Source organism: Micropterus dolomieu, linkage group LG19, assembly GCF_021292245.1.
Source record: "Micropterus dolomieu isolate WLL.071019.BEF.003 ecotype Adirondacks linkage group LG19, ASM2129224v1, whole genome shotgun sequence".
Lineage (NCBI taxonomy): Eukaryota > Metazoa > Chordata > Actinopteri > Centrarchiformes > Centrarchidae > Micropterus > Micropterus dolomieu.
In genome coordinates this window covers 20892594-20916623 of record NC_060168.1, presented here as the reverse complement: position 1 = coordinate 20916623, position 24030 = coordinate 20892594, and the positions used below count along the sequence as shown (strand labels likewise).

The 24030-nt window shown below is 41.2% G+C and overlaps 1 protein-coding gene across 6 annotated transcripts in view; it reads left to right on the top strand.

Annotated features, from left to right (window-relative positions):
• drp2 (dystrophin related protein 2) overlaps positions 1–24030 on the top strand; it is a 166133-nt gene that overhangs the window by 20244 nt on the left and 121859 nt on the right. For 2 of the 6 annotated variants that reach the window (XM_046031087.1, XM_046031085.1), the window contains exon 1: positions 6321–6427. The exons of 2 other annotated variants lie outside the window; for them this stretch is intronic. In XM_046031087.1, the coding sequence (XP_045887043.1) occupies positions 6411–6427 (17 nt within the window). In that variant the 5' untranslated portion in view covers positions 6321–6410. Of the gene's footprint in view, positions 1–6320; positions 6428–7049; positions 7138–24030 lie in introns of those variants that run through there. 2 more of the 6 variants (XM_046031089.1, XM_046031086.1) reach the window with 1 other exon arrangement.

Here is a 24030-nt window from a genome sequence, read left to right as displayed (position 1 = left end):
TGATTGCAAACCTCCCTGCCTGAATGTGTGTAACCATTTTAACAGTTTTTCCCTTACTTTACACCTGTGTTTGTCCCATTTATTTTAACTTGTATGTAGCTTGACATCATTGCAAATAAGGGTAACATCAATGGTTCTGGGGGTTTAAATAAAGGTTTGAATTAATTTATTGATTCTGTTATTTTAGTCTTCATGTTTTATGTAAAGGAATTTGATTGAATGATGCCTTGCCTTGAGGATAGAAATGGAGCAATCAGAGGAAACCCAGATGAACACTGGGGAAATACCTTAGTTGGATCAAATAGGACCAACTTGCTGTGACAGTGCTAACCACCGTGCCCAGATATTGGTAAACTCTACATCTAATGGATTAGAAAAAGTACGTGAATTCTTCAGGGAGTCATTTGTTCATAGATCTCAGTCTATATGCAAATTAGTCTGACAAATAAAAAACATGAACTTTACTTTGCTGCATAGATCAATCACTGATGTTTAATCAGCTGAGAACTGTGCAGGACTGCTGATACATGGATGGACAGATGACAGAATGAAGCAGGTGCTGAGGCAGAAAGACTCTGACCTCAATAGCAGTTGACTGTTTATCTAAAGCTGTCATGGCTGCCATTATTCTGAATGCCAGCCTTGTCTTTGCTGCGTACTCCAGAGGGTGATTGCGTCTTGCATAGATACAGCCTTAACGTCAAAACTTATCTCTGGAATTCAGACTGGCAGTCCTTATCCCTGTACTCGTTCATGCTCTTATTCAAAACCCAAGAGATTTGGCGAGGTTTGATTCACTCTAGCTCTTTAATATGGTCCTGAGAGGAAATTCAAAGAAACAGGCTGGAGTCTTTTTTCTTCTTCATTTTGAGCAAGAGTTGGTTTGTGCCTGAGTGTGCAACATCTATGGAACGAGAAGAAAAAAGGACAAGGAAACAAAGGGAAGAAAATACAGAGGGGCAATCCTGAAATTATGCAGCACCAGAGATGAGTAATTTCTGCATGTGGGACTGCATGCATCACGTCCAGTTAGATTAAAATACACAGCATACGTATGCAAGGGTTTTCACTGCGGCGTGTGGAGGCTCATCTGCATCATGGGGGAGCCTCAGGCCAGCCAGGTGAAGGATAAAGTTTAAGAATAAGCACGTCCTAGGGGAGCTGAGGGGAAAATGAGTCCCAATGTTAAAGATTTCAGTTATTATTACACTCCCCATACTCACTCACTCACACACCACACAAACTTTTAATTACGTTTGGATTAGTTCTACACTTCAGAGAATAAAGCTGAAAAACACAATTCCAATTTCCAGTCTATTATTTGGACATTTGGATCCATATTTCACAGTCTGGTGGATGGATGGTGTTGTGGAAATGAATGCAGCAAGCAGAGACGAAGGATGTTGTTTGTAAATATTCACCTACCGGCAGTTTGGAGAACTCAATGTTCCTGAACTGTAGCAAACTCGACCGTCCAAATAGCACTTTGGGGTTTACTGACCAATTTGAATGCTCACGTTGACTAAGACATTTTCAAGATTGTGATTCAGGGGGATGCTCTCCAATGTCTGGACCCCAGTGGTGAGCAGTTGTTTGATTTGTGTACTGGTGCTGTATTGATCATGGATACGTTAAGCAGAACATGTTGTCAGAGCATTTTAGAGGAATGTAGATGTACATGATCCCTTTGCAGCTTGACAGATGTGGAGCAAATGGCAAAAAATGCAGTCTCAAGATCATGTTACGCTGGTGCAGACATCTACATCAAGTGTTGCCTTGGCCTAATATTGACATGAGGGGGATGAATTTTCATGCAATTAGTTATTTTGTCTTTCATCTTTGTACATGGTTAAGATCAATTTGTAGGGATTTGTTTTCACTTTGACACTTGGCATTGTCTTTTTCCAGTTAAAACTGTAACTAATTAATCTACTGTGCTTCAATGTTGTAAAATAAAGAATGGAAAAACTCCAAAGAGATGAAATTAGAGACGGTTTATAGATACTACATACCACATAGTCAAACATATCAAAGACAAAAAACAGTTAATGGAAATAGTAAATATACAGATATATAAAGAGAAAAGGTTAAAATATTACAATTCATCACCAAATAGCCAGTACATTGGATTGGAGTCACAATGTCTCTCTTGGAAAGCCTATGCCAAGGTGCTGGACACTAGCCAATTTTCATTTTTCTACAAACAGTTTTTTCCCTCTCACAGATTACCATGAGGTTCTGGATAAGTGCTTATCCCGTCGATTTGTGTTTTGTAGATTCACAGTTCCCCTGAAATATGCAAGGTATTCTGTGTTAATGCTGTGAGAGTATAAAGGCCCATTTGTGGTTTTGCGTATCAAAAGTTTCTTGTGCATATGTGTGGAATGTGTGTTTGCAGATGCCAGGTGTGTATAGAAGTCCACAGAGGTCCACGCCTGCTTCTTTACTGAACTCAAGTTTTAGGGTTTTGAGGTTCCTGTTGTAAGCCAGTGTTTCCCTCTACATTCAGACGGAGAGCTCTGTTGCCATTCCTGACGTTAAGCCACGCATGTTTAGTGTGAACAGTGGAATCCAGAGTGTCTCCTGTCCTGTTTTTGATATTCATGGGCGGAATATTACATTACATTACATTCATTCATTTAGCTAACGCTTTTATCCAAAGCAACTTACAATTGCCATGCATGTCAGAAGTGGCACGCCTCTGGAGCAACTAGGGGTTAAGTGTCATGCTCAGGGACGCATTGGTGGATGTGTCACAGTGGTTGAATTGAACACCAAATGCATGTGTCTTATCCACTGCACCATCACCACCCCATCATATAGCAAATATCAAAGCAAGCTAAGGTCTGGAGAGTGTCCTGTTTGCTGACATCCAGATGGCATCTCTCCTGTTTGCAGATGATATTGTCCTATTGGTTTCATTGAACCATGACCTCTGATGTGCACTGGAGTGGTTTGAAGCTGAGGACAATGGAAATCAGAATCACAGAGTCAGAAACCATATTTTTTTCCTAGATTAAATGATGCCCCTGGTCGCCTCCCATTTTGCTGGTGTTTCAAGCACACTGGCTGGGTGGAGACTCCAGGGTAGACCTGCTGGAGGGACTACAGAAACTGTTTTAAGGTCCCAGCAATGGCGGAGCCAGGGGGTGGCCATGGCTAGACTAAACTTCGTGCTCTTATTGTCTCAATTTTTCCAACCATCTCTCTTCTTCCACAGCTATATTGGGGACGCTCTTCAGCAGTGCACCTGTCTGGCTGTAGTGCGCCTTCAGTGCATTCACCTCACTCACTCCTGGACTCCTCCTGCTCTACACAGTGCAACTTGAAAACAGCTTCACAGTGTTTGTTTCTTCTCCTAATATTCCTTCCTGTGATCATTAAATCTGATACACCTACGAAAGCTGTCTAAAATATCCCAACCCAAACAATAGCAATCGACAATAATGTTTGTGACAAATATATTACATTTCCTGTGGATGCTTCACAGTTAAAGCCAACCAAAGTTTTGTAAAATGGAATGCTTTTTTACCCAGGCATTTTTGCCTTTTATTAGAAAGTGAAAGCTGCAGAGAGAGTCCGGAAGACCAGCAAAGGGCCCCGTGTTGGAATCAAATCTGGGCTGCTTTGGTAAGGACTTATGGCCTAAAAGCCTAAATGGTAATGCTCTACCAGAAGAGGTACCATGGAAATGCTTTTAATGTGGGACAGCAACAGGAAAATTGCATTAGCAATTAACTATTCCAGCATTAATGCCTCCATTATGTTTGCAACATTTAAGTAATCTTAAATGTGAATACTGTTATTTACCAGAATTTGTTATGAATATTTTTTACAGTTGAAGGCTACTTTTATCTTGTTATATGTGATCCAAGACTCGCTTGCCTGCACTCACATCTCTTTCTGACAGCTGCAAATGGCGAGGGCAGCATTACTGCCATGATGGTGTCTTATAAAATCTAAAGGTCAACTCCAGTATTGAGTTTACAAATTAAATTTCATTTAGAGGTGTCTGGCACATCTATTGTATCTTCCATGCTGTTGTTTATTTGTATCATATCACCATAACCTGCGTGGCCCTTTTCCTTTTTATCATACTCTGCACTCTAAACCTTGATATGGAGAGGTCATTTTATTTAAAGTACACAAAAAAAGCACAAAAAAGTTTAAGCACCATTCATTTTGCAAGTCAACATTTGAGAGATCACATGCACTGATTCATACAAGCAGAATCAGATTTTGATGTGCAATCCCAATCATTTGCACGCTTGTTTCTCTTTGTACTCTCTCAAATCTTCCATGCGTCTTATGATTTAGTAGCTTTCATTGCAGATGTGTCAAGTGAAGACAAAACACATTGAACTATAGTTTTTTTAGTTTGTTTTCAGTGCCAGGCAAAGTGATTCATTACACATCCTTTCATTCTAGTACAAAGGAGGTGGAGCAGGGTTGAGAATGGATGATTAAATGATCTGCTGAACCCTAAGGGCAGCAGATGAAACGAAAACTGGCAGAGGGAATTGTGTTATTTTAGTTATGTTCCCAATGAATACCATAGCAGACAGAATGGACAAAGTCTTGGAGGTGGAGTCTTGAAAGATTAATCCCATCCCTGTTGACTTTTAGCACTTAATTCTGTCTCAAATAAAAGTTAACCCACTTTGGTTGTTCCTTTAGTTTTAGTCACTGTTTGGAGAAGAGCCTTTGGTTAGGGTGGTAATAATTTAATGAACACAGTCCTTTTATAGGGCTGATTACTGGACATTATACTTAACATGTCAGTAATCAGCCCCTTACTAAAGATTTTCCTAGTCTAGTAAGTTATTTCAAGCCATCAGTCGACTAGTCGTCACACATTTATGATATTAATTTAATGATTTAAATATATATTTAAATGATCCGTATTTGTATAGCACCTTTCTAGTCTTTTCGACCACTCAAAGCGCTTTTACACTACATCTGCATTCACCAGTCATACACATTCATACACTGAGCCTCAAACGGAAACATTCACAGCCTAGGGCAAATCGGGGTTCAGTATCTTGCCCAAGGACACTTCGACACGCAACCAGGGGGAGCCAGGGAGCGAACCGCCGACCTTCCGATTAACGGCCATCCCGCTCTACCTCCTGAGCCACAGCCGCCCCGGGGGGTGCATGAGAAAATGACATCTAGGAGCCTGAATATTTATTTCAACAAAGCATAACATCACACAAGTTTCATTCAAAACACGGGAATAAATAACTTACTCTTGTGGACCTAGTAACACGATGGATGATGTTTACTTACAAATTAATTTGATACAAACTCGTTCCTCTCCCACCTGACACCTCTCCTGTCCCTGCCTGAACCTGCCATGTCTTCGTCGCCCTTGGAGTCAGAGTTGTGGTCGGGGCCGCTGTAAATAAGTACTGTATTCCCTGTCGTCAAACTGGTCATTCTCAGAGGCTGTGGTTTGTCCTGGCTAGGCTGTGTTCACTTGGAGGCTGCTGAGCCCGGTTCTGTTGTCCACTCTGTTTACGGTGCTCATTCTGGTGCTGCTCCCCGGCTACTTTCCCTGATGGGTCCCTTGCCATGGGCCTGAAAACCTCCTTCTCGTAAATAAACACAAACACTCCCTTAGTACTCCAAGCTCCCAGTCCAGGCAGAGTCAGCTATTAGGAACGCTGACAGAGCACACTAGCTAACGGCAGCGCCTTCAGTTAGCAGCACTATAATACATCCATGAGCAGTGCACACCGGTAAGTGACATCCGTGTTAAAAGAGGAAAGGTCTGTGTTGCAACCATCCCTTGATACTTTTGTCCCGGCCCTGATGAGAATACGCAGCTCCCAAGTGGAGTTTGAGGTTGTTGGTTTTTTATGCTACTAACCGACCAATGAAAACTAATGAAAAACACAACTCTTTTCATCGACTAACCCTTTAGTTTATTATTTGGGGGCAGCCGTAAGCCATATTTCATTAATAATAACCATCCTGATGAAGGCTTTAACCAATGTTAGATGGTAAATGTTGGTGAATAACATGCATTTTCAGTGAAAGGCCTTACAGTGAATTTATTTTACTACTTCATCTTGAATATTCCTGGGTGTGTGCCTTTGTTTCTAATCACATACATCTTGTTGACAACTACTTCATCATTAAGATGAGGTACTTCCAATCAACCTAAACATAGATGCACAAGTGTCTCCATGGTAACATCACAGCCTAAAACATTTTTTTTTTTTATTATCCTTGGATTGTATCAACTTAATTTCAACCCAGACGCTTTTTTTCCTAAAAAAGGAGGGAGGGAGGTGTGGAGCATGGGGAGGCATAGAGGAACAGGAGAAGGATGATACGAGGTCTTGAGTGGGGTGCGTGTGCCCTTATCAAAGTCTTGTCGCGTTCCTGGTGAGAAAGCATTGGAGATGAGACTCAAATGGTGGTGAGTGCTCCCCATGTGGCCTTTTCATTTTTCCATCCTTCCATCCTCCCAGTGTTCTGTGAGTAATGAGCCTTAGGCAAGGCTAGCTAATTAGACCTGACATCACACCATAACGCGCTCGCCACGGCTCCACTGGACACTTTTTGACCCATGCAGATATTCATGGAGACAGAAATACACATATGCAAAGCCAACATACACACACACGCGCACACACACAAACACAAACTCTTAACATCCATGTGAGACACCCAGAAGGGGCCATGGGTGGGGACAAGGAGGGTTATTGTCAGAGCCCTAAGCTTAGAAGCAGCACGACGTGTCTTAAGGCTGAGGTACACTCAAAAAGAAATAGTTTGCCTTCCGACATGATCAGACAACATGTAGTGTTTAAAACTATCCTTAAAGGTACAATGTGTAAAAATTGAGTTTGCTCTCCACCTGTTATATTCATACTCCAAAAAATAGGGAGCAGCATATCACAAATCAGGTCATATCACTGCTGCTAACTGCCGTTAGCTAGTTAGCCCAGTTAGCCATGCAGCTAATTTAGTAGTCCTGCTAGCTGACTGAGTTGGGAATGAGAGGAGCTGGGTGAGCAGGCAACAGAACTGAGCTCAGCAGTCTCGCAGTGAACACAACCGGACCAAGACTGAATACAGCCTCAGTCAGAAGGAGGCCAGTTCGATGAAAGGGAATCCAGTGCTGAAGTGAGTTACAGCTCTGTCACTGCGGTTCAGGTGGGAGTGAGGCTGGGCATAGAGGCAGTGGAGAGCCTGAATATTTTCACATCTAACTCTGTGAATATAGGGTTTATTTCCACCAAACCAGAGTTGGTGGTTGTTGGAAAAATGGAAAGAGTAACCAAGATGGTTATGGTAAGTTTTATTTTGTTTTTCTTGAGCTTGAATGAAGTGGGGGTTTTTCATCGTCGCCAGGTTATTTTTCCGGGTCTTTAGCCCGGATGTTTTGACTAGCCCAATGTAACTCAAAAATATTTTCTGCATTAATATGCAATATCTTCATGAAGCAGCCTGTCTCGCAGGTCTTCAAAGAATGGAGGTTACTAGCAAAAATATTGCTACATTAAATTTTGTTTGAAGTTCACGTAACGTGACACCCCCCTCTCCCCCACCGTTACTCAGCATGCCTGCATTTAGAGGGAGAGAGTGAGAGAGAGAGACAGAACATCGTTCACAACTGTAGGGCTTGGCAGAGACCTTTGTCACCAACAAAATTGTAATCAAAACATTTAGATTTAAATATTGCCAGTCAGTTTCTAGTCAGTGTATTTGCTGCACAAACTGTTAACAGTCTGCCGCAAAGTAGCGAGAGAATAAAGCTGATGATACACAGGGCAACTTTTTTAGCAATGTTGCTGCGCGATCTTGCTGATGGCAAGTCTGACTGTTTTGAACGGATAGCGGCGGGGCGGGGCAAGTGGTGGAGTGGTGGGGGAAGGGGATTACGGTAGTAATCTTTACTCATTACCATTGATGGGAACGTTGCCCAGCACCATTGCTCTAAAAGCTGCTCCTGTGAATCATCAACTTAACATGACGCACCTGACCGCGACACAGACACCTGTCGCTCTCTTTGCTATCTCTATCCTTCTCGCTCAGAGACACTTTGCTCTGTTTGACTGTCTCTGTGCTGCACGATACTTAATTCCCTCTGAAATGAGCTGAACTTTATCAGAGGAGCTATGGATTTGTGGTGAGGTTTCTGTCTGATCAAAAGAGTTTACAGTGTTGCTTTTCCATCTCTGATGAAGAGCAGTCCCAGACGGGCTCTTTGTCTGTCCGACGGTCTGAAGGGGGTATCCTACTACTATATCAGCAGAGCAGTAACGCAGGGTAATGCACAGCAGAGGGACAGGTAGATTTTGTTAAAATATTATGACTTCATTCTCATTAGATTGCGATTTTATTCTCGTAATATTACAACATTTTGTCTCAAAATATTATTCTGCAAATGTCAGAGGACACAGACATGTGGGAGAGATTCAGAATGTGCAGAGAAGCTGCTGAAACACGGTAGCTAAAGTCCAGGAGTTGATGACTGAATTAAAACTAATTAATTTCTCACTAAGGTGAAAAGGTGTCACATGCACATTTAAAAACGTCATTCCTGTGTGTTGACTCCGCAGGGATGAAATTAAATGAGAAAAGTTGATATACATGAGAAACACATCTGACAGCAATACAGAATGCCTGCGAGCCTTACTGGATGTTATTACACTATATTTTTATATTCTGAATTGTCACCATGATCACCTGAATTTTGTGTTTACTTTTATTTGAATAAAGACATTTCCTCAATAAATTGGTGCAGAAAAATGTTTCAAGCCCAAAGTTTTCAGGGGAAGGTTCCCCAGACACTCCCACCCAATTAATATTGTCAGTGTCTATGAAGATTCTCAGTCATCCAGGACATAGTTATCCAATGAAGGATAAAGTCAAGGGCAACTGGACTTGGTTGAAGATACTGGAAGACGTTTCGTCCCTCATCCAAAGAACTTCTTCAGTTCTGACTGACTGGCAGGGAAACTCAGCTATTTGACCTCAGTGGGGTTGTTTGCCAGGGTCATCGATACATTGTGATTCCATACGTGTCTGGAGTATCAGAGAAACTCAGGAGGATTTTCAACAAACACAACATCCCTGTGTTTTTTAAACCCAAGAACACACTAAGACAGATGCTAGTACACCCCAAAGACCGCACACCCAATCACAAGAAAAGCAATCTAGTGTATGCGGTCCAGTGCAGTGAGGAATGCACAGACCTCTATATTGGGGAGACTAAACAACCACTACACAAACGCATGGCTCAACACAGAAGTGCCAACTCCTCAGGTCAAGACTCTGCAGTCTACTTACATTGAAGGACAGAGGACACTCGTTTGAGGACCACCAGGTGCACATCTTAGACAGAGAAGATGGATGGTTTGAAAGAGGTGTCAAGGAAGCCATCTACACCCGGGTCGAGAAGCCGTCATTGAACAGAGGAGGGGGTCTACGCCACCACTTATCCCCCACTTACAATGCTGTCCTTTCATCACTTCCCAGGAAACTCAACGAACGTAACCTATTGACATCAGGTGAAGATACCAACGATGGTCGTTCTGTCTTGGCCACCGGTAGTCCTAACGACTGTAACGACTACGAATACTATAACACTAACGAACCAGCAGTATCGATGACCCTGGCAAACGACCCCACTGAGGTCAAATAGCTGAGTTTCCCTGCCAGTCAGTCAGAACTGAAGAAGTCCTTTGGATGAGGGATGAAACGTCTTCCAGTATCTTCAACCAAGTCCAGTTGCCCTTGACTTTAACCTTCGTTGAATATTATCAGTGTTAATTTTATCAGTAGTAATTATAAAAATCTGAATAATGTATTGATACATTATACATAATTAATAATATAACTGTAGCTCAATGTTTTATAGGTAAGGCGGTATAAATAAGGTTCAGTTTCACAAATGGCATAACAAAGTACAGAAAATGAGATGGTTGATGGTTGAGAGTTGCTGTGTATTATTTTGTGGGTCGATACCATAGACTGTATAGGTCGATACAAGTAGAGGCCATTTACTGTTGCTTTATAGACATACTTTAGGTAGGCGGGTGGGGTGGGGGGGTGAAAATAGGTGAAAACATGAAAAATTTCTAACTTTGTTGTTACTTGATTGGTTTAAGTTATGACTTTTTGTCTAGCACCATCATCACCAAATACATGAATAACCAAGCTCATTCTCCCCAGCCTCAGTTGTACTTTGTGTTTAGTGCTAATTAACAAATGCTAACACACTAAACTAAGATGGTAAACCTCAGCATGTTAGCATGTTGGCGAGTATTTAGAGACATTTTAGAGGAGACATGCCACTCAATCACATCCTCAATACAACTCAATGGGGAAAGCCTGTAGCGGCAAATATGCCGGTTATCCCGCCCCTCCCACTAGAAAGCCAATCGTCTGCTTTTAACAGCCAAAGCAGGAATCATATTTCAGCCAATCGCGTAGTTCCAATGACGTAAGGGTCTGTTTTACTTGTACTTCGCATGCGCGGAAGAGGTGACGAATGCGTAGTAGAAAATACGCTTTTTAAACCTTATCTTGGGGCAAAGTCTTCAATCTTTTTCAGCGATTTTTATCAGATTTTACTGCTGATTCTAGTCATGTAGTTTTTATGTCCTGGTGACCAGTGAAAGTGCAGTTCTGGCTCTGTCCCCATTCATTCAGATAGGAGCCTGATCTTGTTAGTCCGAAATAGCCAAGATGGCAGCCATGTGGCATGACTTGCCTATAAGGACTTTGGTATTTATATTAAAACAAAGCTAGGCCCAATTACACCCTCATAGAGCCTCTAGCATGGCTGTAGACTCTTCTCTAGAGTCAATTTGTAGTTTGGAATCTAGCATGATTTTAGAAAGGGACTCGGTAATCAAAAATAATGAATTCCATGTTCCATGAATACTGTTCAAGTGTTTTAGAGCTACAGAGTGAGAGACCAGCTGGGTGAGAAGTGAAGAGGAGACACTTTTAAGTTGGTTCATCTATGGGTGAGAGGTAATGGAAATGTTCATCCTGCAGCAAAGTGGGCAGTTCTTGTGACAGGTTGTGCGGAGGCCTGCAGTTTATTTGAATCAGCCATTGTAGAACTAGCTAGACGTGTGATACAGCTGGAAATTGGCTGTTCAATCCACTGCAGGAATACCATTACTCCACACAGCTGTTGAAGTCAGGTGATATTCCTATAAATCATTAGTATGTTATCTCATCTGGATTGCCACTTAATGGCTCTTAATTTAACATAACTACCAACATTTAAAGACATCCTGGGTAGAATTTGAAAATCTCTGACTTTGGTGCACCGTAGTAGGCAGCAATGCAGACTAAGATGAATGTGCTGAGAGTAGCACACAGCCTGCGTCAATTTTCACTGGGATTGTCCGTCAGAATTATTTAGAAGACGCTATGATCACATAGAAAACTTCACATGTTGGCTTTAATAGAGTACTGAGAGCTTCTCTAACCATAATCTGCTGGGTTTCCTGGTAATGCCATTCAGAAGAATATTTTAATTAAAAAAACATAAGCTTTACAATAGTCACAAGTAGTAATTAGCAGCTTTTGTTTTATGCTTTTAAGATTTTATTCTGTTCATACATTTATTGTGAGAAGTTGCTTAGTTGCACTCTCTTTACAAGAGTCATCAAAAGCTTTGATTTGTTCTTCTTTTTAGTCAGTACATTTTAAGTAAAAAATAAACCCTAGTTTGTAAATTTTGTCATTTATTTGCTTTTACTAAGCATCAAGGGATGTTGTATAAAGGTCTCTGTTAGATATTTTTCTTAAAGTTATTTCTTCAGTGTTTTTCATAGAAGTGGTTGTTTGGTGCTTTCTCTGCTCACAATATGGTAAGCAGCCATGTCTAAGCTGAGCATTATAAGAGGCTGAAGCATTATACTGTAAATTATGCATGACACAGAGACCCATCTCTGTAATATCTGTGACCTCTCTTCTGCCAGTTGCCAGTGGCTGGGTATTATAACTATTGATTTGTAAAGCAGAGACTAAATCACCAATATGACTGGTGAATCTCCCTGTGAAAATTCTCAGCATTGAATTTTAAATGATGCCACGACTGGTCTCTATTGTGACTTACTACAGTTACTACATGAGGTTGCAGCTAATTGAGAGTGAAGGGCAAATAGGTCAGAAAATGAGTGTGTGGGAGTATGTGTGTGAGGTGTCCTGTTGACATTGTTCTTTCAGCGGTTCAGGATAATTGATCTGCATTGAGGACTAGGAATGTGGTCCATTCTTCCATCAGAAAAGAGTATATAATGACTGTGACAGCGGCCATCACATTGCCATTGATTTCTGCTGTGCTGCCTTCAAAGCCCCAGTCGAGACAGCGAGGGGGGGAGAGCTGTGAAGAAGACACCTACGGCAGCGTCTTCAGCTCCAGGAGGTCGATTCAGACAGGTAGAGAGAGAGAGGGGGATAAGTGGGGGTGGCTTTCTGCTCCCAGTGATAAAGGCGCATCTCCTGTGGCCTGTATTTATGCAAGAGGCTGGCACCTGATTGAACAATGTGCTTGTTTGTTGCTGCTTGGTGCTGGCTGGCTGAGCTGTTAAGAATGTGGCAGTTTATATATGTGTTTGCATATTTGTGTATCTACAGAACAAAATGAATGAGAGGTGGTCTCTTCTTTGTGATTGTTTGCATAGTAGTTTATTTGTGTGTGTGTGTGTGTGTGTGTGTGTGTGTGTGTGAGAGAGTGTGAGTGCTTGGTTTGCTGTGCGAAGGCTCAGTACTCTGAAGGATTTCCAAGCACAGCTCAGCCGTGGTCATCTCTATAGCAACTCTCTGTTCCTGTCAGGAGTCCGCGATATGCTGAATAAAATTAAATTGTGGCATGTAGGAGGGAAGAAAGGAAGTGTTTTTAAATGAAACTAAATGTTCTAATTACATCTTATACTTTTAAATACAACAGGGGCATTTAATTAGGGGGAGAGGCGTCTCAGTCTGTGCCATCCAGGGGGAATGCTCTGTAGAACTTGAAAGCAATTTCTTTCTGCTCTTCCTTCATTCCTCAACCCTGAAACGACTCTGATTCAGGGTTGAAGCGCAATGAAATTAATGTTTGGAATAAATGTTGGTGGAATTTAATAAAGGAACCCCCCCCCTCTCTTTTCACCACACACCTTCCTTATTTCCCTCGGTCAGTACGTCAAACATTAGCTTTGTTGATGCCTGCTTCACTTCACAGATTAGTCTCTCCGCTTTGTGAATATGACATGGCATTGTTTAGCATTTTTTTTGGCCTGGGGGTGAAGATGAGTTTTGAGTTCAATTTTCATAAGCGCCAAACCCCGACATCTCACCGAGCTGTGAATGAGCAATAGCAGCCCTATGGGGAGTTGCCAGGCAATGAGGGGCTGCAGTCAGCTCGGTGCAGTGCTGTATATTTATAAAATAAAATCTTTCTAGCTGGCTTATCGAGACCTTTTGAAGTGAGATATAGTGTCTCATCAAATATGAATGTCATACCCCTGCTGCAGCAGAATTGCCTTTGTCATTAGGAAATTAAAGTTAATTTACAGCTTGTACCGGGACACTGGGATTTGCTACAGGAGAACTGATCAATTGGCAAACACCTTGAACAGGGAACAGAAAATAAACAAAAGATACTCAACATGTGGCTGCAGGGGTTTCACAGGAATACACAGCAAATAAAATGTTCATGTTATCTTAATGCAATTACTTGACTGAATATTCTGCTCCCAGCTGGAGCTATCAAGGCTGAGTTCATTTGAGTTACTCTACATTATACATTCTCATCATATTGTAGGCACAGATATAATAATATATTAATGCATCATCACACTGTATCACAAGTAAAAGAATTAAGACCAAGCATTAAAACGTCTTATGTTGAAACTTAACTGAAAATGCTCCGTAAGAAAACACAAACTTAAAGAATTAAAAGTAATTGTGTGATCTTGTCACAGAAAAGTCATTTTATATCTATAATTATAAATCCAACCAATGCTCAGATATTCAGTGCTATAACACTTTCTTTTCCTAATTTGCTTCCAAAACCTTTAACACATTTTTCAATGTGTTACTCCACAATTATTAGTACTTACTTGCATCTGTTTTATTCATTGCACAAATGCCAGATAATTATGCAGCAATGCTCTGTGTTGACATTAATATGTTGCTGTGGAAAAATTAAGTCATGACAGTAAAAAGTAAAGAAACTAAATTAATTGTGACTGTTGCTGTGATGGTTTTTGTTACTGTCTGTCACACTTTCCTTCTAGCAGACTAAATAACACATTAAATATAATGGGGACAAGATCATGACCACATAATTTGTCTGATATCTCTGGATGTTATTTTTTGTGATCTTTTATGTAGGTATTTTATTTTGGGTTGTGCGCAGGGACTTTTGGCACCCTATTTCATTTTGCCCCGCCTCAGAGAGCTTTGACAAGTTATGGTTCTCCCTCTAAAGTCTTGTTCCTGACCTAGTCAACCATCTCTCCATCAAGAAATTTATGAACCTTGACTGCTCTGGAAACTGGAAAAACATGCCTCTTTCATTGGTTGCCATTCAGTGTTTTATCCTGCCAAAAAGTGGTTCCTTGTGTTTTAAAATGACATATCCTTGGCCTTTATCTCATCTTCCCCCTAAAGAATCAAGATGTTTTTTGCTGTTTTACAAGGATAGCCTGCGGAGCTAGCTAATTCGTCAGATGCTGTAACTGGGATGACTAAAAATGTCGCCTTGAGTGTTCTGGCTTCCTCCATCAACCTTCCCCTTGTCAGCACATTATGGCACCGGAGCCCCAGCTAATAAGCAAATTCGCTGCCCCGTGTGTAGTCTGCCACAATAACAGCGGGAAAAAAAGGGTACAATCGGAAAACAACAATGCTGCCTGAAGCTGTGAAAATGTAAGTTAAGTGCTGATCTTGGCGGCCTAATGGCTCCAAATAGCGTCTGAATGTCAGTGTGGTCCAGAAAAGGGCGGCTCCTGCCCAAGGGTAATGGGTAAAGCGGTGCTTGGAAGTTGTGAAAAAGGGGGAGGAGGTGGTGGGAGGGCACTGTTCGATGGATTAGGGAGGATGTATCTGACCGTGGTGGGCGTGGTCCCGCTCTCCTTCTCTGTGAGAGGCACTACATCACCACTCTGCCTCAGAGAAAAGCAGAAAGACAGAAATCAAGTGTTTTTGTGCCTATAATTTCAAGCGGGCCACAAAATCACTAGTTCCAACCACCGTGCTATCGCAGGAAAGTACAAGACTCAGCGATGGGCATGTTTCTTTTCACATGCCACATATTCAATCCGTCATGCTGTTGCAGCTAACAGTACAAGGTGTCATCAACTTGGACCGTGAGAGAATTGACTTAAGGTTTCCTGATAAGCCTGTTGTCACACCTGTCACGCTTTCTGTTCTCACATGGCACATACACAATTTACAATGTTAACGGCAGCAGATTTACCTCTCAAAGCTCATAGTGATTTTTGAAACAACGGGTCCTTGATTTAAGACAGAGGTAGAAAAAAAAATACAGGCTCGGTTTTAATGGCTAAAATAAAAAATTTTGCTTGCAGGTTTATCTGTTGCTGCTTGCTATCGTAGCAAATTATGCTAATATTAGCTCCATGATTTGAAAATGGTCTCCATCTTTTTACCGTTTCCAGATGGCTACATACATTATATTGTGCTAAAGGACTGAGGCTGAAGCTAATAGTCCAGACAAAAAAGTCAGCATCCTTAAGTCAGATCTATGTAGAATAACATGTGATCTATGTGGAAATAAAGAGCCTTGAAATTGTAGCTAGTTAGTCATAATACTGAAAAAGACATTTCCCCATTTCATTGTTTTCACTGAACTTACCTGTTTTAACGAGCCTTTGGGTCTCAACATAGTGCATCAGAGTGACACGAGAAGCATTCAAGGCTCGGAAACGACTTCCCAAAGTGCCTTTTAATTGAGCAACCTTTTTTTTTTATAGATTCCCAGACAGGCTACTAGGGGAAAAGGTTTGTGAGCTGATTCTGTGCTTCAGTGGTGTAGATGATGACAGTGGACATGTTATGAGGCTTCTGGATGTGAAATCTTAATCATAACGAAGGCAGTTCCTCACAAGATCAGTAAAACCCAATGAGGTGGAGGCCTGGTATGATATATGGGTTTCTGACTCAATAATCCATCTCATTTTACCTTGCACAAGGCAATAAAAGCAATATTTTATTCACCAGTGATGTCTTTTTGTTCATCAATAAAGCACTTGAATGGGATATGGAAATGAAGTGGGCTAAATTCATTCACAAAAACTGAGTGGGCCATGGATGAGAGGGCGACAGGTGCAGGGTTCTAGTGCCATTGTGCCAGATCCCCTTCACATGCCTAATAGACCTAATCACAAATAGTACTTAGAACAGGGATGCTCACACCATTTTGAGTAATTTATGAAGAACAACACAGTCAGGTTTTTAGTAGGACTGTTTCAGCTGTGCACAGCAGGCGATTTGTTTGAAGTGTGCGTGGGTGTTTGATGCCGGAGTCAGTTTTTGTAGGGTATTTCCGTTCCGCTGCTCAGTTAGGCTTGGTTGTATTTGGGACATTGATGAAAAGGCATGGGGACAAAACGTAGCTTTTTCCTATCTGAAGGCATTGTCTGTGTCATTGGGCTTTCAAAGTGTTTTATCAGCAGAGCGCAAAACGGTTGTGTGAAATTTGCTGTGCAGGCTTTACTGAATTGGCAGTGGAAGAAGTCTATTCTTCTCAAGATGTCTGGCTCAGGGGCGTGGAGTTTCCACCAATTGTACTTTGTTCCCTCTGTATTTCTTATTTGAATGAAAGATGCCTATTGATGTGGATCTCATTGGGCCTTCAGTCATAGAAGGGTTATTTCATGCTTTATGTCTATCTCACTTCTCACTGTTACCAGCAGACTTTGAAGTGTGACGTTAATATGTAAATCTGCTACCCGGGCCTATTTATATTTTCTCATTGTAAATAGGATAGTTAAATTACAGTGAATCTCTTTGATGAACTGAAAATAACTCAGCATTTTGAGAAATACACTTACTGGTATTCACTTTGTTGCGAAGAGTTAGATGAGCAGATTAATACCCCTCTCATATCTGTCCATTGAATATGTAGCTAGAGCCAGGAGACCGTTAGCATAAAACTGAAAGGAGAGGGTAACTCCTGGCCTGGCTCTGTCCAAAGGTAACAAAATCCACACACCAGCATGTGCAAAACTCACTAATAAACACATTACATCTCATGTGTTTAAGCTGCCAATATGCTTCAAGAGAAGGGCTTGCTGGTTGAAACTCCAGAAACTCCGCTCCAGAAACCCCCCTCCACCTTTCTGACAGTCCTGACAATTTCTAGAACTTTCCGAAACCAAGAATCCAACATTCACGCCCTCTTCACGCAAAAATTTTCCAGGCATGTGGAGGTGAGAAAGTAAGCAGGATTTGAACTCTAAAACCCTATTTTGTCACTCACCAGTGCAACACTATGAATGTCTTTCTTAAAAGACTGACTGAAAATGTCATCCCCGATGTCATCCCCATATTTATATAATATCGCGTCTCACCCCTGTCTCTGACGTCTGGCATTTCACCATGTCTTTGAGTGTGTCTATTTACAGCTTTAAACACTTGGTTGGTTCAACAATACGTTGTACAAAGTATTTCTTTTCTTGAATAACACAGTCCTTCGACAGAGCCAGGCTAGCTGTTCCCCCTGTTTCCACTCAATATGGCAAGTTGAGTTAACTGTCTCCTAACTGTATCTTCATGTTGAACAGACATATTTGAGAGTGGTTTCAATCTTCTCATTCATTTCTTGGCAAGAAAGTAAGTGCCTCTCCCAAACCTTTAAGGAATAGCAGGCAGCTAACCTAATGCTATCAATCAGGAGCATCAGGCTATGTTTTCGTTGTCTTTTAAATCCAGCAGCTTTCATCACATTTATTCACATAGCTGTGGATACCAAGCTGCTCTTGCTCTTCTCAAATTGTATAGGAATAAAAGTACACAAGTCTTTAGTGGACCTAAAGATTGACAAGGACACTTAGTAATGGTCCAGTGGATGAGATTATTCCTTACTAGGTGACAGCTGAATAGTGTTCCCCTGCAGAGGGAATGATGACTTAAGCGTTCAAGTGAAATGCTAAACTGTCTGACTCAGGTATGAACACAAACTGTGTGAAAATTTTTTATTTATTTTGTACAACAGATGGGACTGGAGATCTGAAAGCTGCATTTTTTAGCTGAAAATAAAAGGACAGTACTGTGGTATTGTTGTAGAGCACTAAGGTTGATAATGCTGCCCAGTGCTGTATGCTCCTTTATTTATGGTCTTTCTTTATTACTACCAATCGATCTCTGCATATACATTTTCTTTGCGAAAATCAATTCCCTGATTGGATTTGTTTTTCTTTTTTTAACCTTGGCTAATTCAATTCCTCAAAATTAAACTCCTAAACATCGTTCATCTTGTAATGTCACTTTTTTTTGTGGCGTGGGTGTGCTGTAGGCTGCTGAGGGAACAGAGGGCCCATGTGTCTGTCAACATAACTCAGCCACATTTAGTTTAGCTCCGCCATGGTTCCCACTGAACTCTGGCATTTCAAGGACCTGAGCATAAAAGAGGAAACAGCATTGGGAAACATATGACAGACGTAAGGGGAAGATAACCCAGTGATTTGTGGAAGGACCAGCCCCCAGGAAGTCTTGTAACATCAGTGCTTTGGTGGCACCTAGCACGGTTAGCACAAGGACAAGGTTAGCTGGCATCTGTTTGTCCTCAGCCAGACTCCTGACAGGTTCAGGTTGGAGGTGTTTAAAAGGGGGTTGCAGTGCTCTGATAAGTAGCAGCTCATTTCAAATTCAACATGACAGCCATGATTGGATTTAAACATTAGAATGTAAGAGACGGACTGTAAATTCCACATAGAAAGAAATCTTTGTATGATTTAAAAAATGTGTGTTTCCAAAAATGAAAAATGTTCTCTTTCATATTGGCTGCCTTTAAAGGACAACAGTTAAACCTGATAGATGTAGGATTATTTTTCCTCTTTACTATATTAACCCGCCGTCATTTTATTTAAGTGTCTGAATTCTGAGTGTGAAGTTTAGCACTAAAGTGTCCAAAAAGATCCCACAGTGGGGCGAAAAAGTTGTGTTCATGGCATGAACACCACTTTCTGCTAATGTTGTATTGTGTCACAATTAATTGACGCAAAAATGACTGTTGTGCGACAATACACCTGTGAATAATGACTGATAGTGATCCAGAAGTGTCGGAAATCTCAATTTACTGCTCACTAAACTATTAAGTGTCTATAATGGGGAGCAGTAGCCTACATGACTGAATGGGGACACAGTTAGACATTTTACTCCTGGAAGATGTAATTAACATTGCAGTTAAGATTAATAGAACTCAAAAGAATTCATCAGAAAGCATCAGAAGCATATTTTTATATTTCTGTTTACTTTGAAAAATAAGCCTGGTGTCTACGTATTTTCTTGGTTTTAACATCCTATTACTCAGAAGTGACTAGAAAAGAGGGATAAACATTGGCTGTGTGTGTGTGTGGCAGCGGGACTTGTTTACCGAGATCTGATCAAATCAGTTCATGAAAGGGCGTTGTACTCGTCTGGTCAAATGCATTTGAATCGTGGTAAAAATGATGAAAACTTAAAAAGTTTGCTTCAAAGCCTTTTTTAGTTCCACAGTTTTGTTAGCAGTGAGATCACACTATTTTGCACCCTTCTCTCTGTACTCGTCTTGTGAAGAGGAGGCTGTCTCTGACCTGCATTAATCCAACACATACTATAACAACACTTTTCCTAGATCTTGTTCTGTCATTTTTATTACATGCTGTGGAGGAGGAAGATGACTGATATTCAGTAACTAATTCCTGGAGTCTGGACAAGCACTTCACACTCGCCTGTTTTCTCTCTCTGGGGCTGAGGAGGCTGGCTGTGTTCTGCATAAAACAAGCTCTGGTTCTTATTGCGCTGTGACCATGAGAATAAATTAAGATGCCTTGCTGTTTTATAGCAAACATGAACAATAGACATTGTACGGGAGCTCTGTTCCATTTGTGAGAAAGAGAATGAAGAACTAATATTAACAATAAGTGGTTTACTGACATATTTCTTCTGCATATGTGGGTGCTGTGGTTATTAGCCACTGTGGAGTGGTGCTAAAACCAAGTGTGAACAAATAGAACAGTACAGATGGTTTGGCAGTAGCACTTGCTTGAATCCTACTTTACACTTATCAAGTCGTGAATGTTTGCTGTTTGTAGCTAATAATTCAGGTTGTAACACTTAGTAGTTGTGTCCACATCACATATAATGATTTATTTTTTAAATATGTAAGCATTAGCACCTATTTAAAACAGGATTCATTAATTTTGTATTAATTAATGTTTAGGGCCATTTGGGGGCACCCTATAAAGCAACCCTGTCACCAACAACAATTTTGATATTGGATGACTGCAAAACCCTGATTATGTTTAATGAAAATGATTTTAAAATTCTTTCTTTATACAATATTGTACATGACAACTATGGTATTGTCAAGATTACGGAACCACTGTGGTTATAATGAATAAACTATGGTTAAGGTGAGGCAACTAAAACACTTGGTTAGAGAAAAATCATGATGATCATGATATGAGACAAAGCGGATTTGTGGGAGGGGGGTTTGTAGTTTGGAAAATCAAATAAATGGTCTATAAGGGGCTAAAACGTTAATGTTTTTACTGTACCTGTGGGGAAATTGTTGCCATCAAATCCCTGTTTACAATCAACAGCTAACTTGATTCATGCAATACTTGTTGGGGACAACTTAATCCTCTTCAGCTGTGAAGCCTGCTGTGTTCTCCCTGCTTCCTGCGCCCTTTGACAGTGGGAATTAAACAGCTATGATGTAGCTATGCTGTACTTTTCTTACTGTAGTGCTTTGGTTTGTTTTTCCAGAGGATCATAGTGAGGTCACTGTGGATGCTTATGATCCTTGAGCATTAACTAAAAGGAATGTGCAGTGTGGTGTTCCCCCATGTATGACCAAAATCTATTTTACACCACAAGAATTAGTTTATGTTTTTTTCTTAGTTTATCTGTCCCTGAGTCAGAAAAATAAAAGAAAATACATTATTAACCCCATCAAACCGGATCGATATGGCCTCGAGATAGTGTAGCATGTTGTAACCCATCAACCGGAGTGAGATAACAATCTACCAGAGTCAACAGAAAGCCCATTACAGCAGCACAGTGGGTGATTAGAACACCAGATAGGGGGTTTAAAGTCCTCCTCCACTTTCTGACTGTGATCATCAGGGTGCGGTGTGATACTGACCTGCCTTGTAATAGACCTGGATGACCCATCAAGGAGGATTGTAAGGTGACCTCCCTCAAAGCCAGTGACTGCTCCTAAAAATGAAAGCCTTTCTATTCATTAAACACTGCACCCCTCTATGGGAGCTTCATAAAAAATGCAATTACATCTAATGGATTTTACAGTACAGGAATGAACAATGCTGACGTGAGGGCCTTGCCTGTGTCAAGGTTTGTGTAATACATTGTTAGAACTCACCTTAAAACCTTTTTTTAGCTCAATAAAGGGGCATGTTAAGAAAATACATAAATGGAGGGCACAGACAAGACAGAAAAGGAGACCTTAAAATGGTCTTGCTGATGGTTAATGGAGGGCTGTGAATGGGGTTAGCTGATGCTGGATCAGTGCCTGAGGGCAACATTTTTGTTGAAGCTTGCAAGGAGAGGGAGATTGTACGTAGAGGGGGAGGTTCACAAAGTTGTGCATAAGAAAACACTTCAATTCTTTAAGTGAGCGTTAAAAGAAGCGGTGACAAGAGGGACTCGCCCAATGCACACAACAAGCTTGGCAACACTTATACCTCTGTTGCCCATTTAAATTGTTATTCAATCGCTGTGTATCAGGGGCACTGTTAATGTGGGTGAAAACAGATTTAATGGCCGTATTTACTGGCCATAATACCAAAGATGGACTATCAGGGGGTGCAATAACACAAGGTGTCATCATATTTATTCATAAGGAGCTGTAAAGTTTTGTGGTTGTGTCTCCCAAGTGGGGAAAAAAAAAGAAGCTATTTAAATTGGGCAATCAGCAGGAGGAAGCTTCCTATGTCCTACCGAGCACCTTCAGCTACATCTTGCTACCCAGGCAGGGTTCATTACCAGAGAAAATGGCCTGCAAGTAATCTCAACACTTAACCCTCTGGAGAGCCCCAGTCGGCAGACAAAACTTCACGTATGAATGGATACGTGGGCAGCGTATAATGTCCTCCCATTTGGAAACCGAAATTGTTCAAAGTTCAGGCAAAGTACTGAAACAGAGCCAGGGCCGGGACAACATATTCCCAGAGGCATGTGGGACTGAGGCGACAACTGAAACAGTAACTGCACATGTGATATATTAGACACAATGTATAACCCAGCACAAATACATTTCATTAGAGTCCATGGTTGGCAGCGGTGCAATATTTAGAGAAATGATCACCAAGCCTGAAACACAGATTACTTGTTTCTGACATAAATTATGTGATGATTGTGTTACTCACCTTCAATTGATTATGTGACAATAGCACTAATCAGGGACAGCAATTTACCAGTTTGTCACACGAAAAACTTAGTGCTATGTTTGGGTCAAATTGTGGTTGTGCTTAAATGAGAGACTAAGCAAAGAAAAAAACTCCCGAAGTAGAAAACCTAGCTTTAAAGCTCAACGACATCACACGCAGGTGGGTGGAAACGTACATTCAGCACTCCTGCCTCTACTTTCTCAGCATGTCATGTTGGCTCACATAATCCTGTCATTCTGGAGAAACATATTTCTCTCATTGCACAGAGCATATTTTTGCATTTTAAGATACAGTGCTCACATCAAACTGAATACCAGACTCACGGTACACTCCAGTCACTGCATCACAGCTGGGATAAACTTTCTGCTGGTGATCCTGTAGCTTAATGTGTAAATCACAACACTGACGCTGCAAGGGTGATGAATCTGATTCACTCCGCAGCCATCCATGCTAAAGTGTGTGTGTGTGTGTGTGTGTGTGTGTGTGTGTGTGTGTGCATCATTCTGCCATTATTCATCTGCCTCTGCACCCCGAGGGCAAGTCTCCGCTATGTGGCCTCGGTTGCGCAAAGAAACTGTGAGTCTTGGCCGTGCTTATGTATGCAAGGTGGAAGCAAGGACACAGAAATTGGGAGGACATGCTCAGAGACGGTCACTCTGTGTGGCTCGTCACCTCTGCTGGGCTCCAAGCTGTTACGCTGGGGTGGGCAAATATTTATTCAACTCTATCTCAACCCTCTGACTCGTTGACAGAAAAAGGTAAAGAAAACAGATGAGCTCTTCAAGGAAGTTCTGTAGATATGTCCTGCCGTTGATAAGGCGCTATACTATGTTTGTTGGAATTATGGAATTATTATTATTTTCCATTTTATACTTTACATATGTTTTGGATTAAAATTGTTTGCAGACATGATTGTGTAGGTAGATTCTGCTGTGTGTTATTTGGTTTTGCTGATTGCTCTGTATTTCTGCTCCATGGCAAGACTGTCAACTTGGCAGCGGCAGACATTGATTGAAGCTGCAGCTGGAAAGGTGATATTCACACTTCAGTGCTGTATGAAAACAAGAATAGAGTCCACAGCCCATCAGCAAGCTCTGTGCTTTACTAGGCAGAATGCTAACACTTGTGTTTACCGTGCCCGCCATCTTACTTTAGCATGTTAGCATGCTATCATTTGCTAATTAGATCTCAACATGAAGTACAGAAGAGGCTGATGGGAATGTCATTAGTTCAGTTATTCTGACCTGATGATGGCGGTAGAGGAGATAAGGGGTCACAGAGGTGATTCTACTTGATCCTTATGGGAAAATGAATATCTTTACGAAATTGTCAGTGCATTTCACAAAAAATGGTGGCACTATACTACTAAACTACTAAAGTCTGTAGCATATATCCTCTGGGGACTACACATATCTGTACAAAT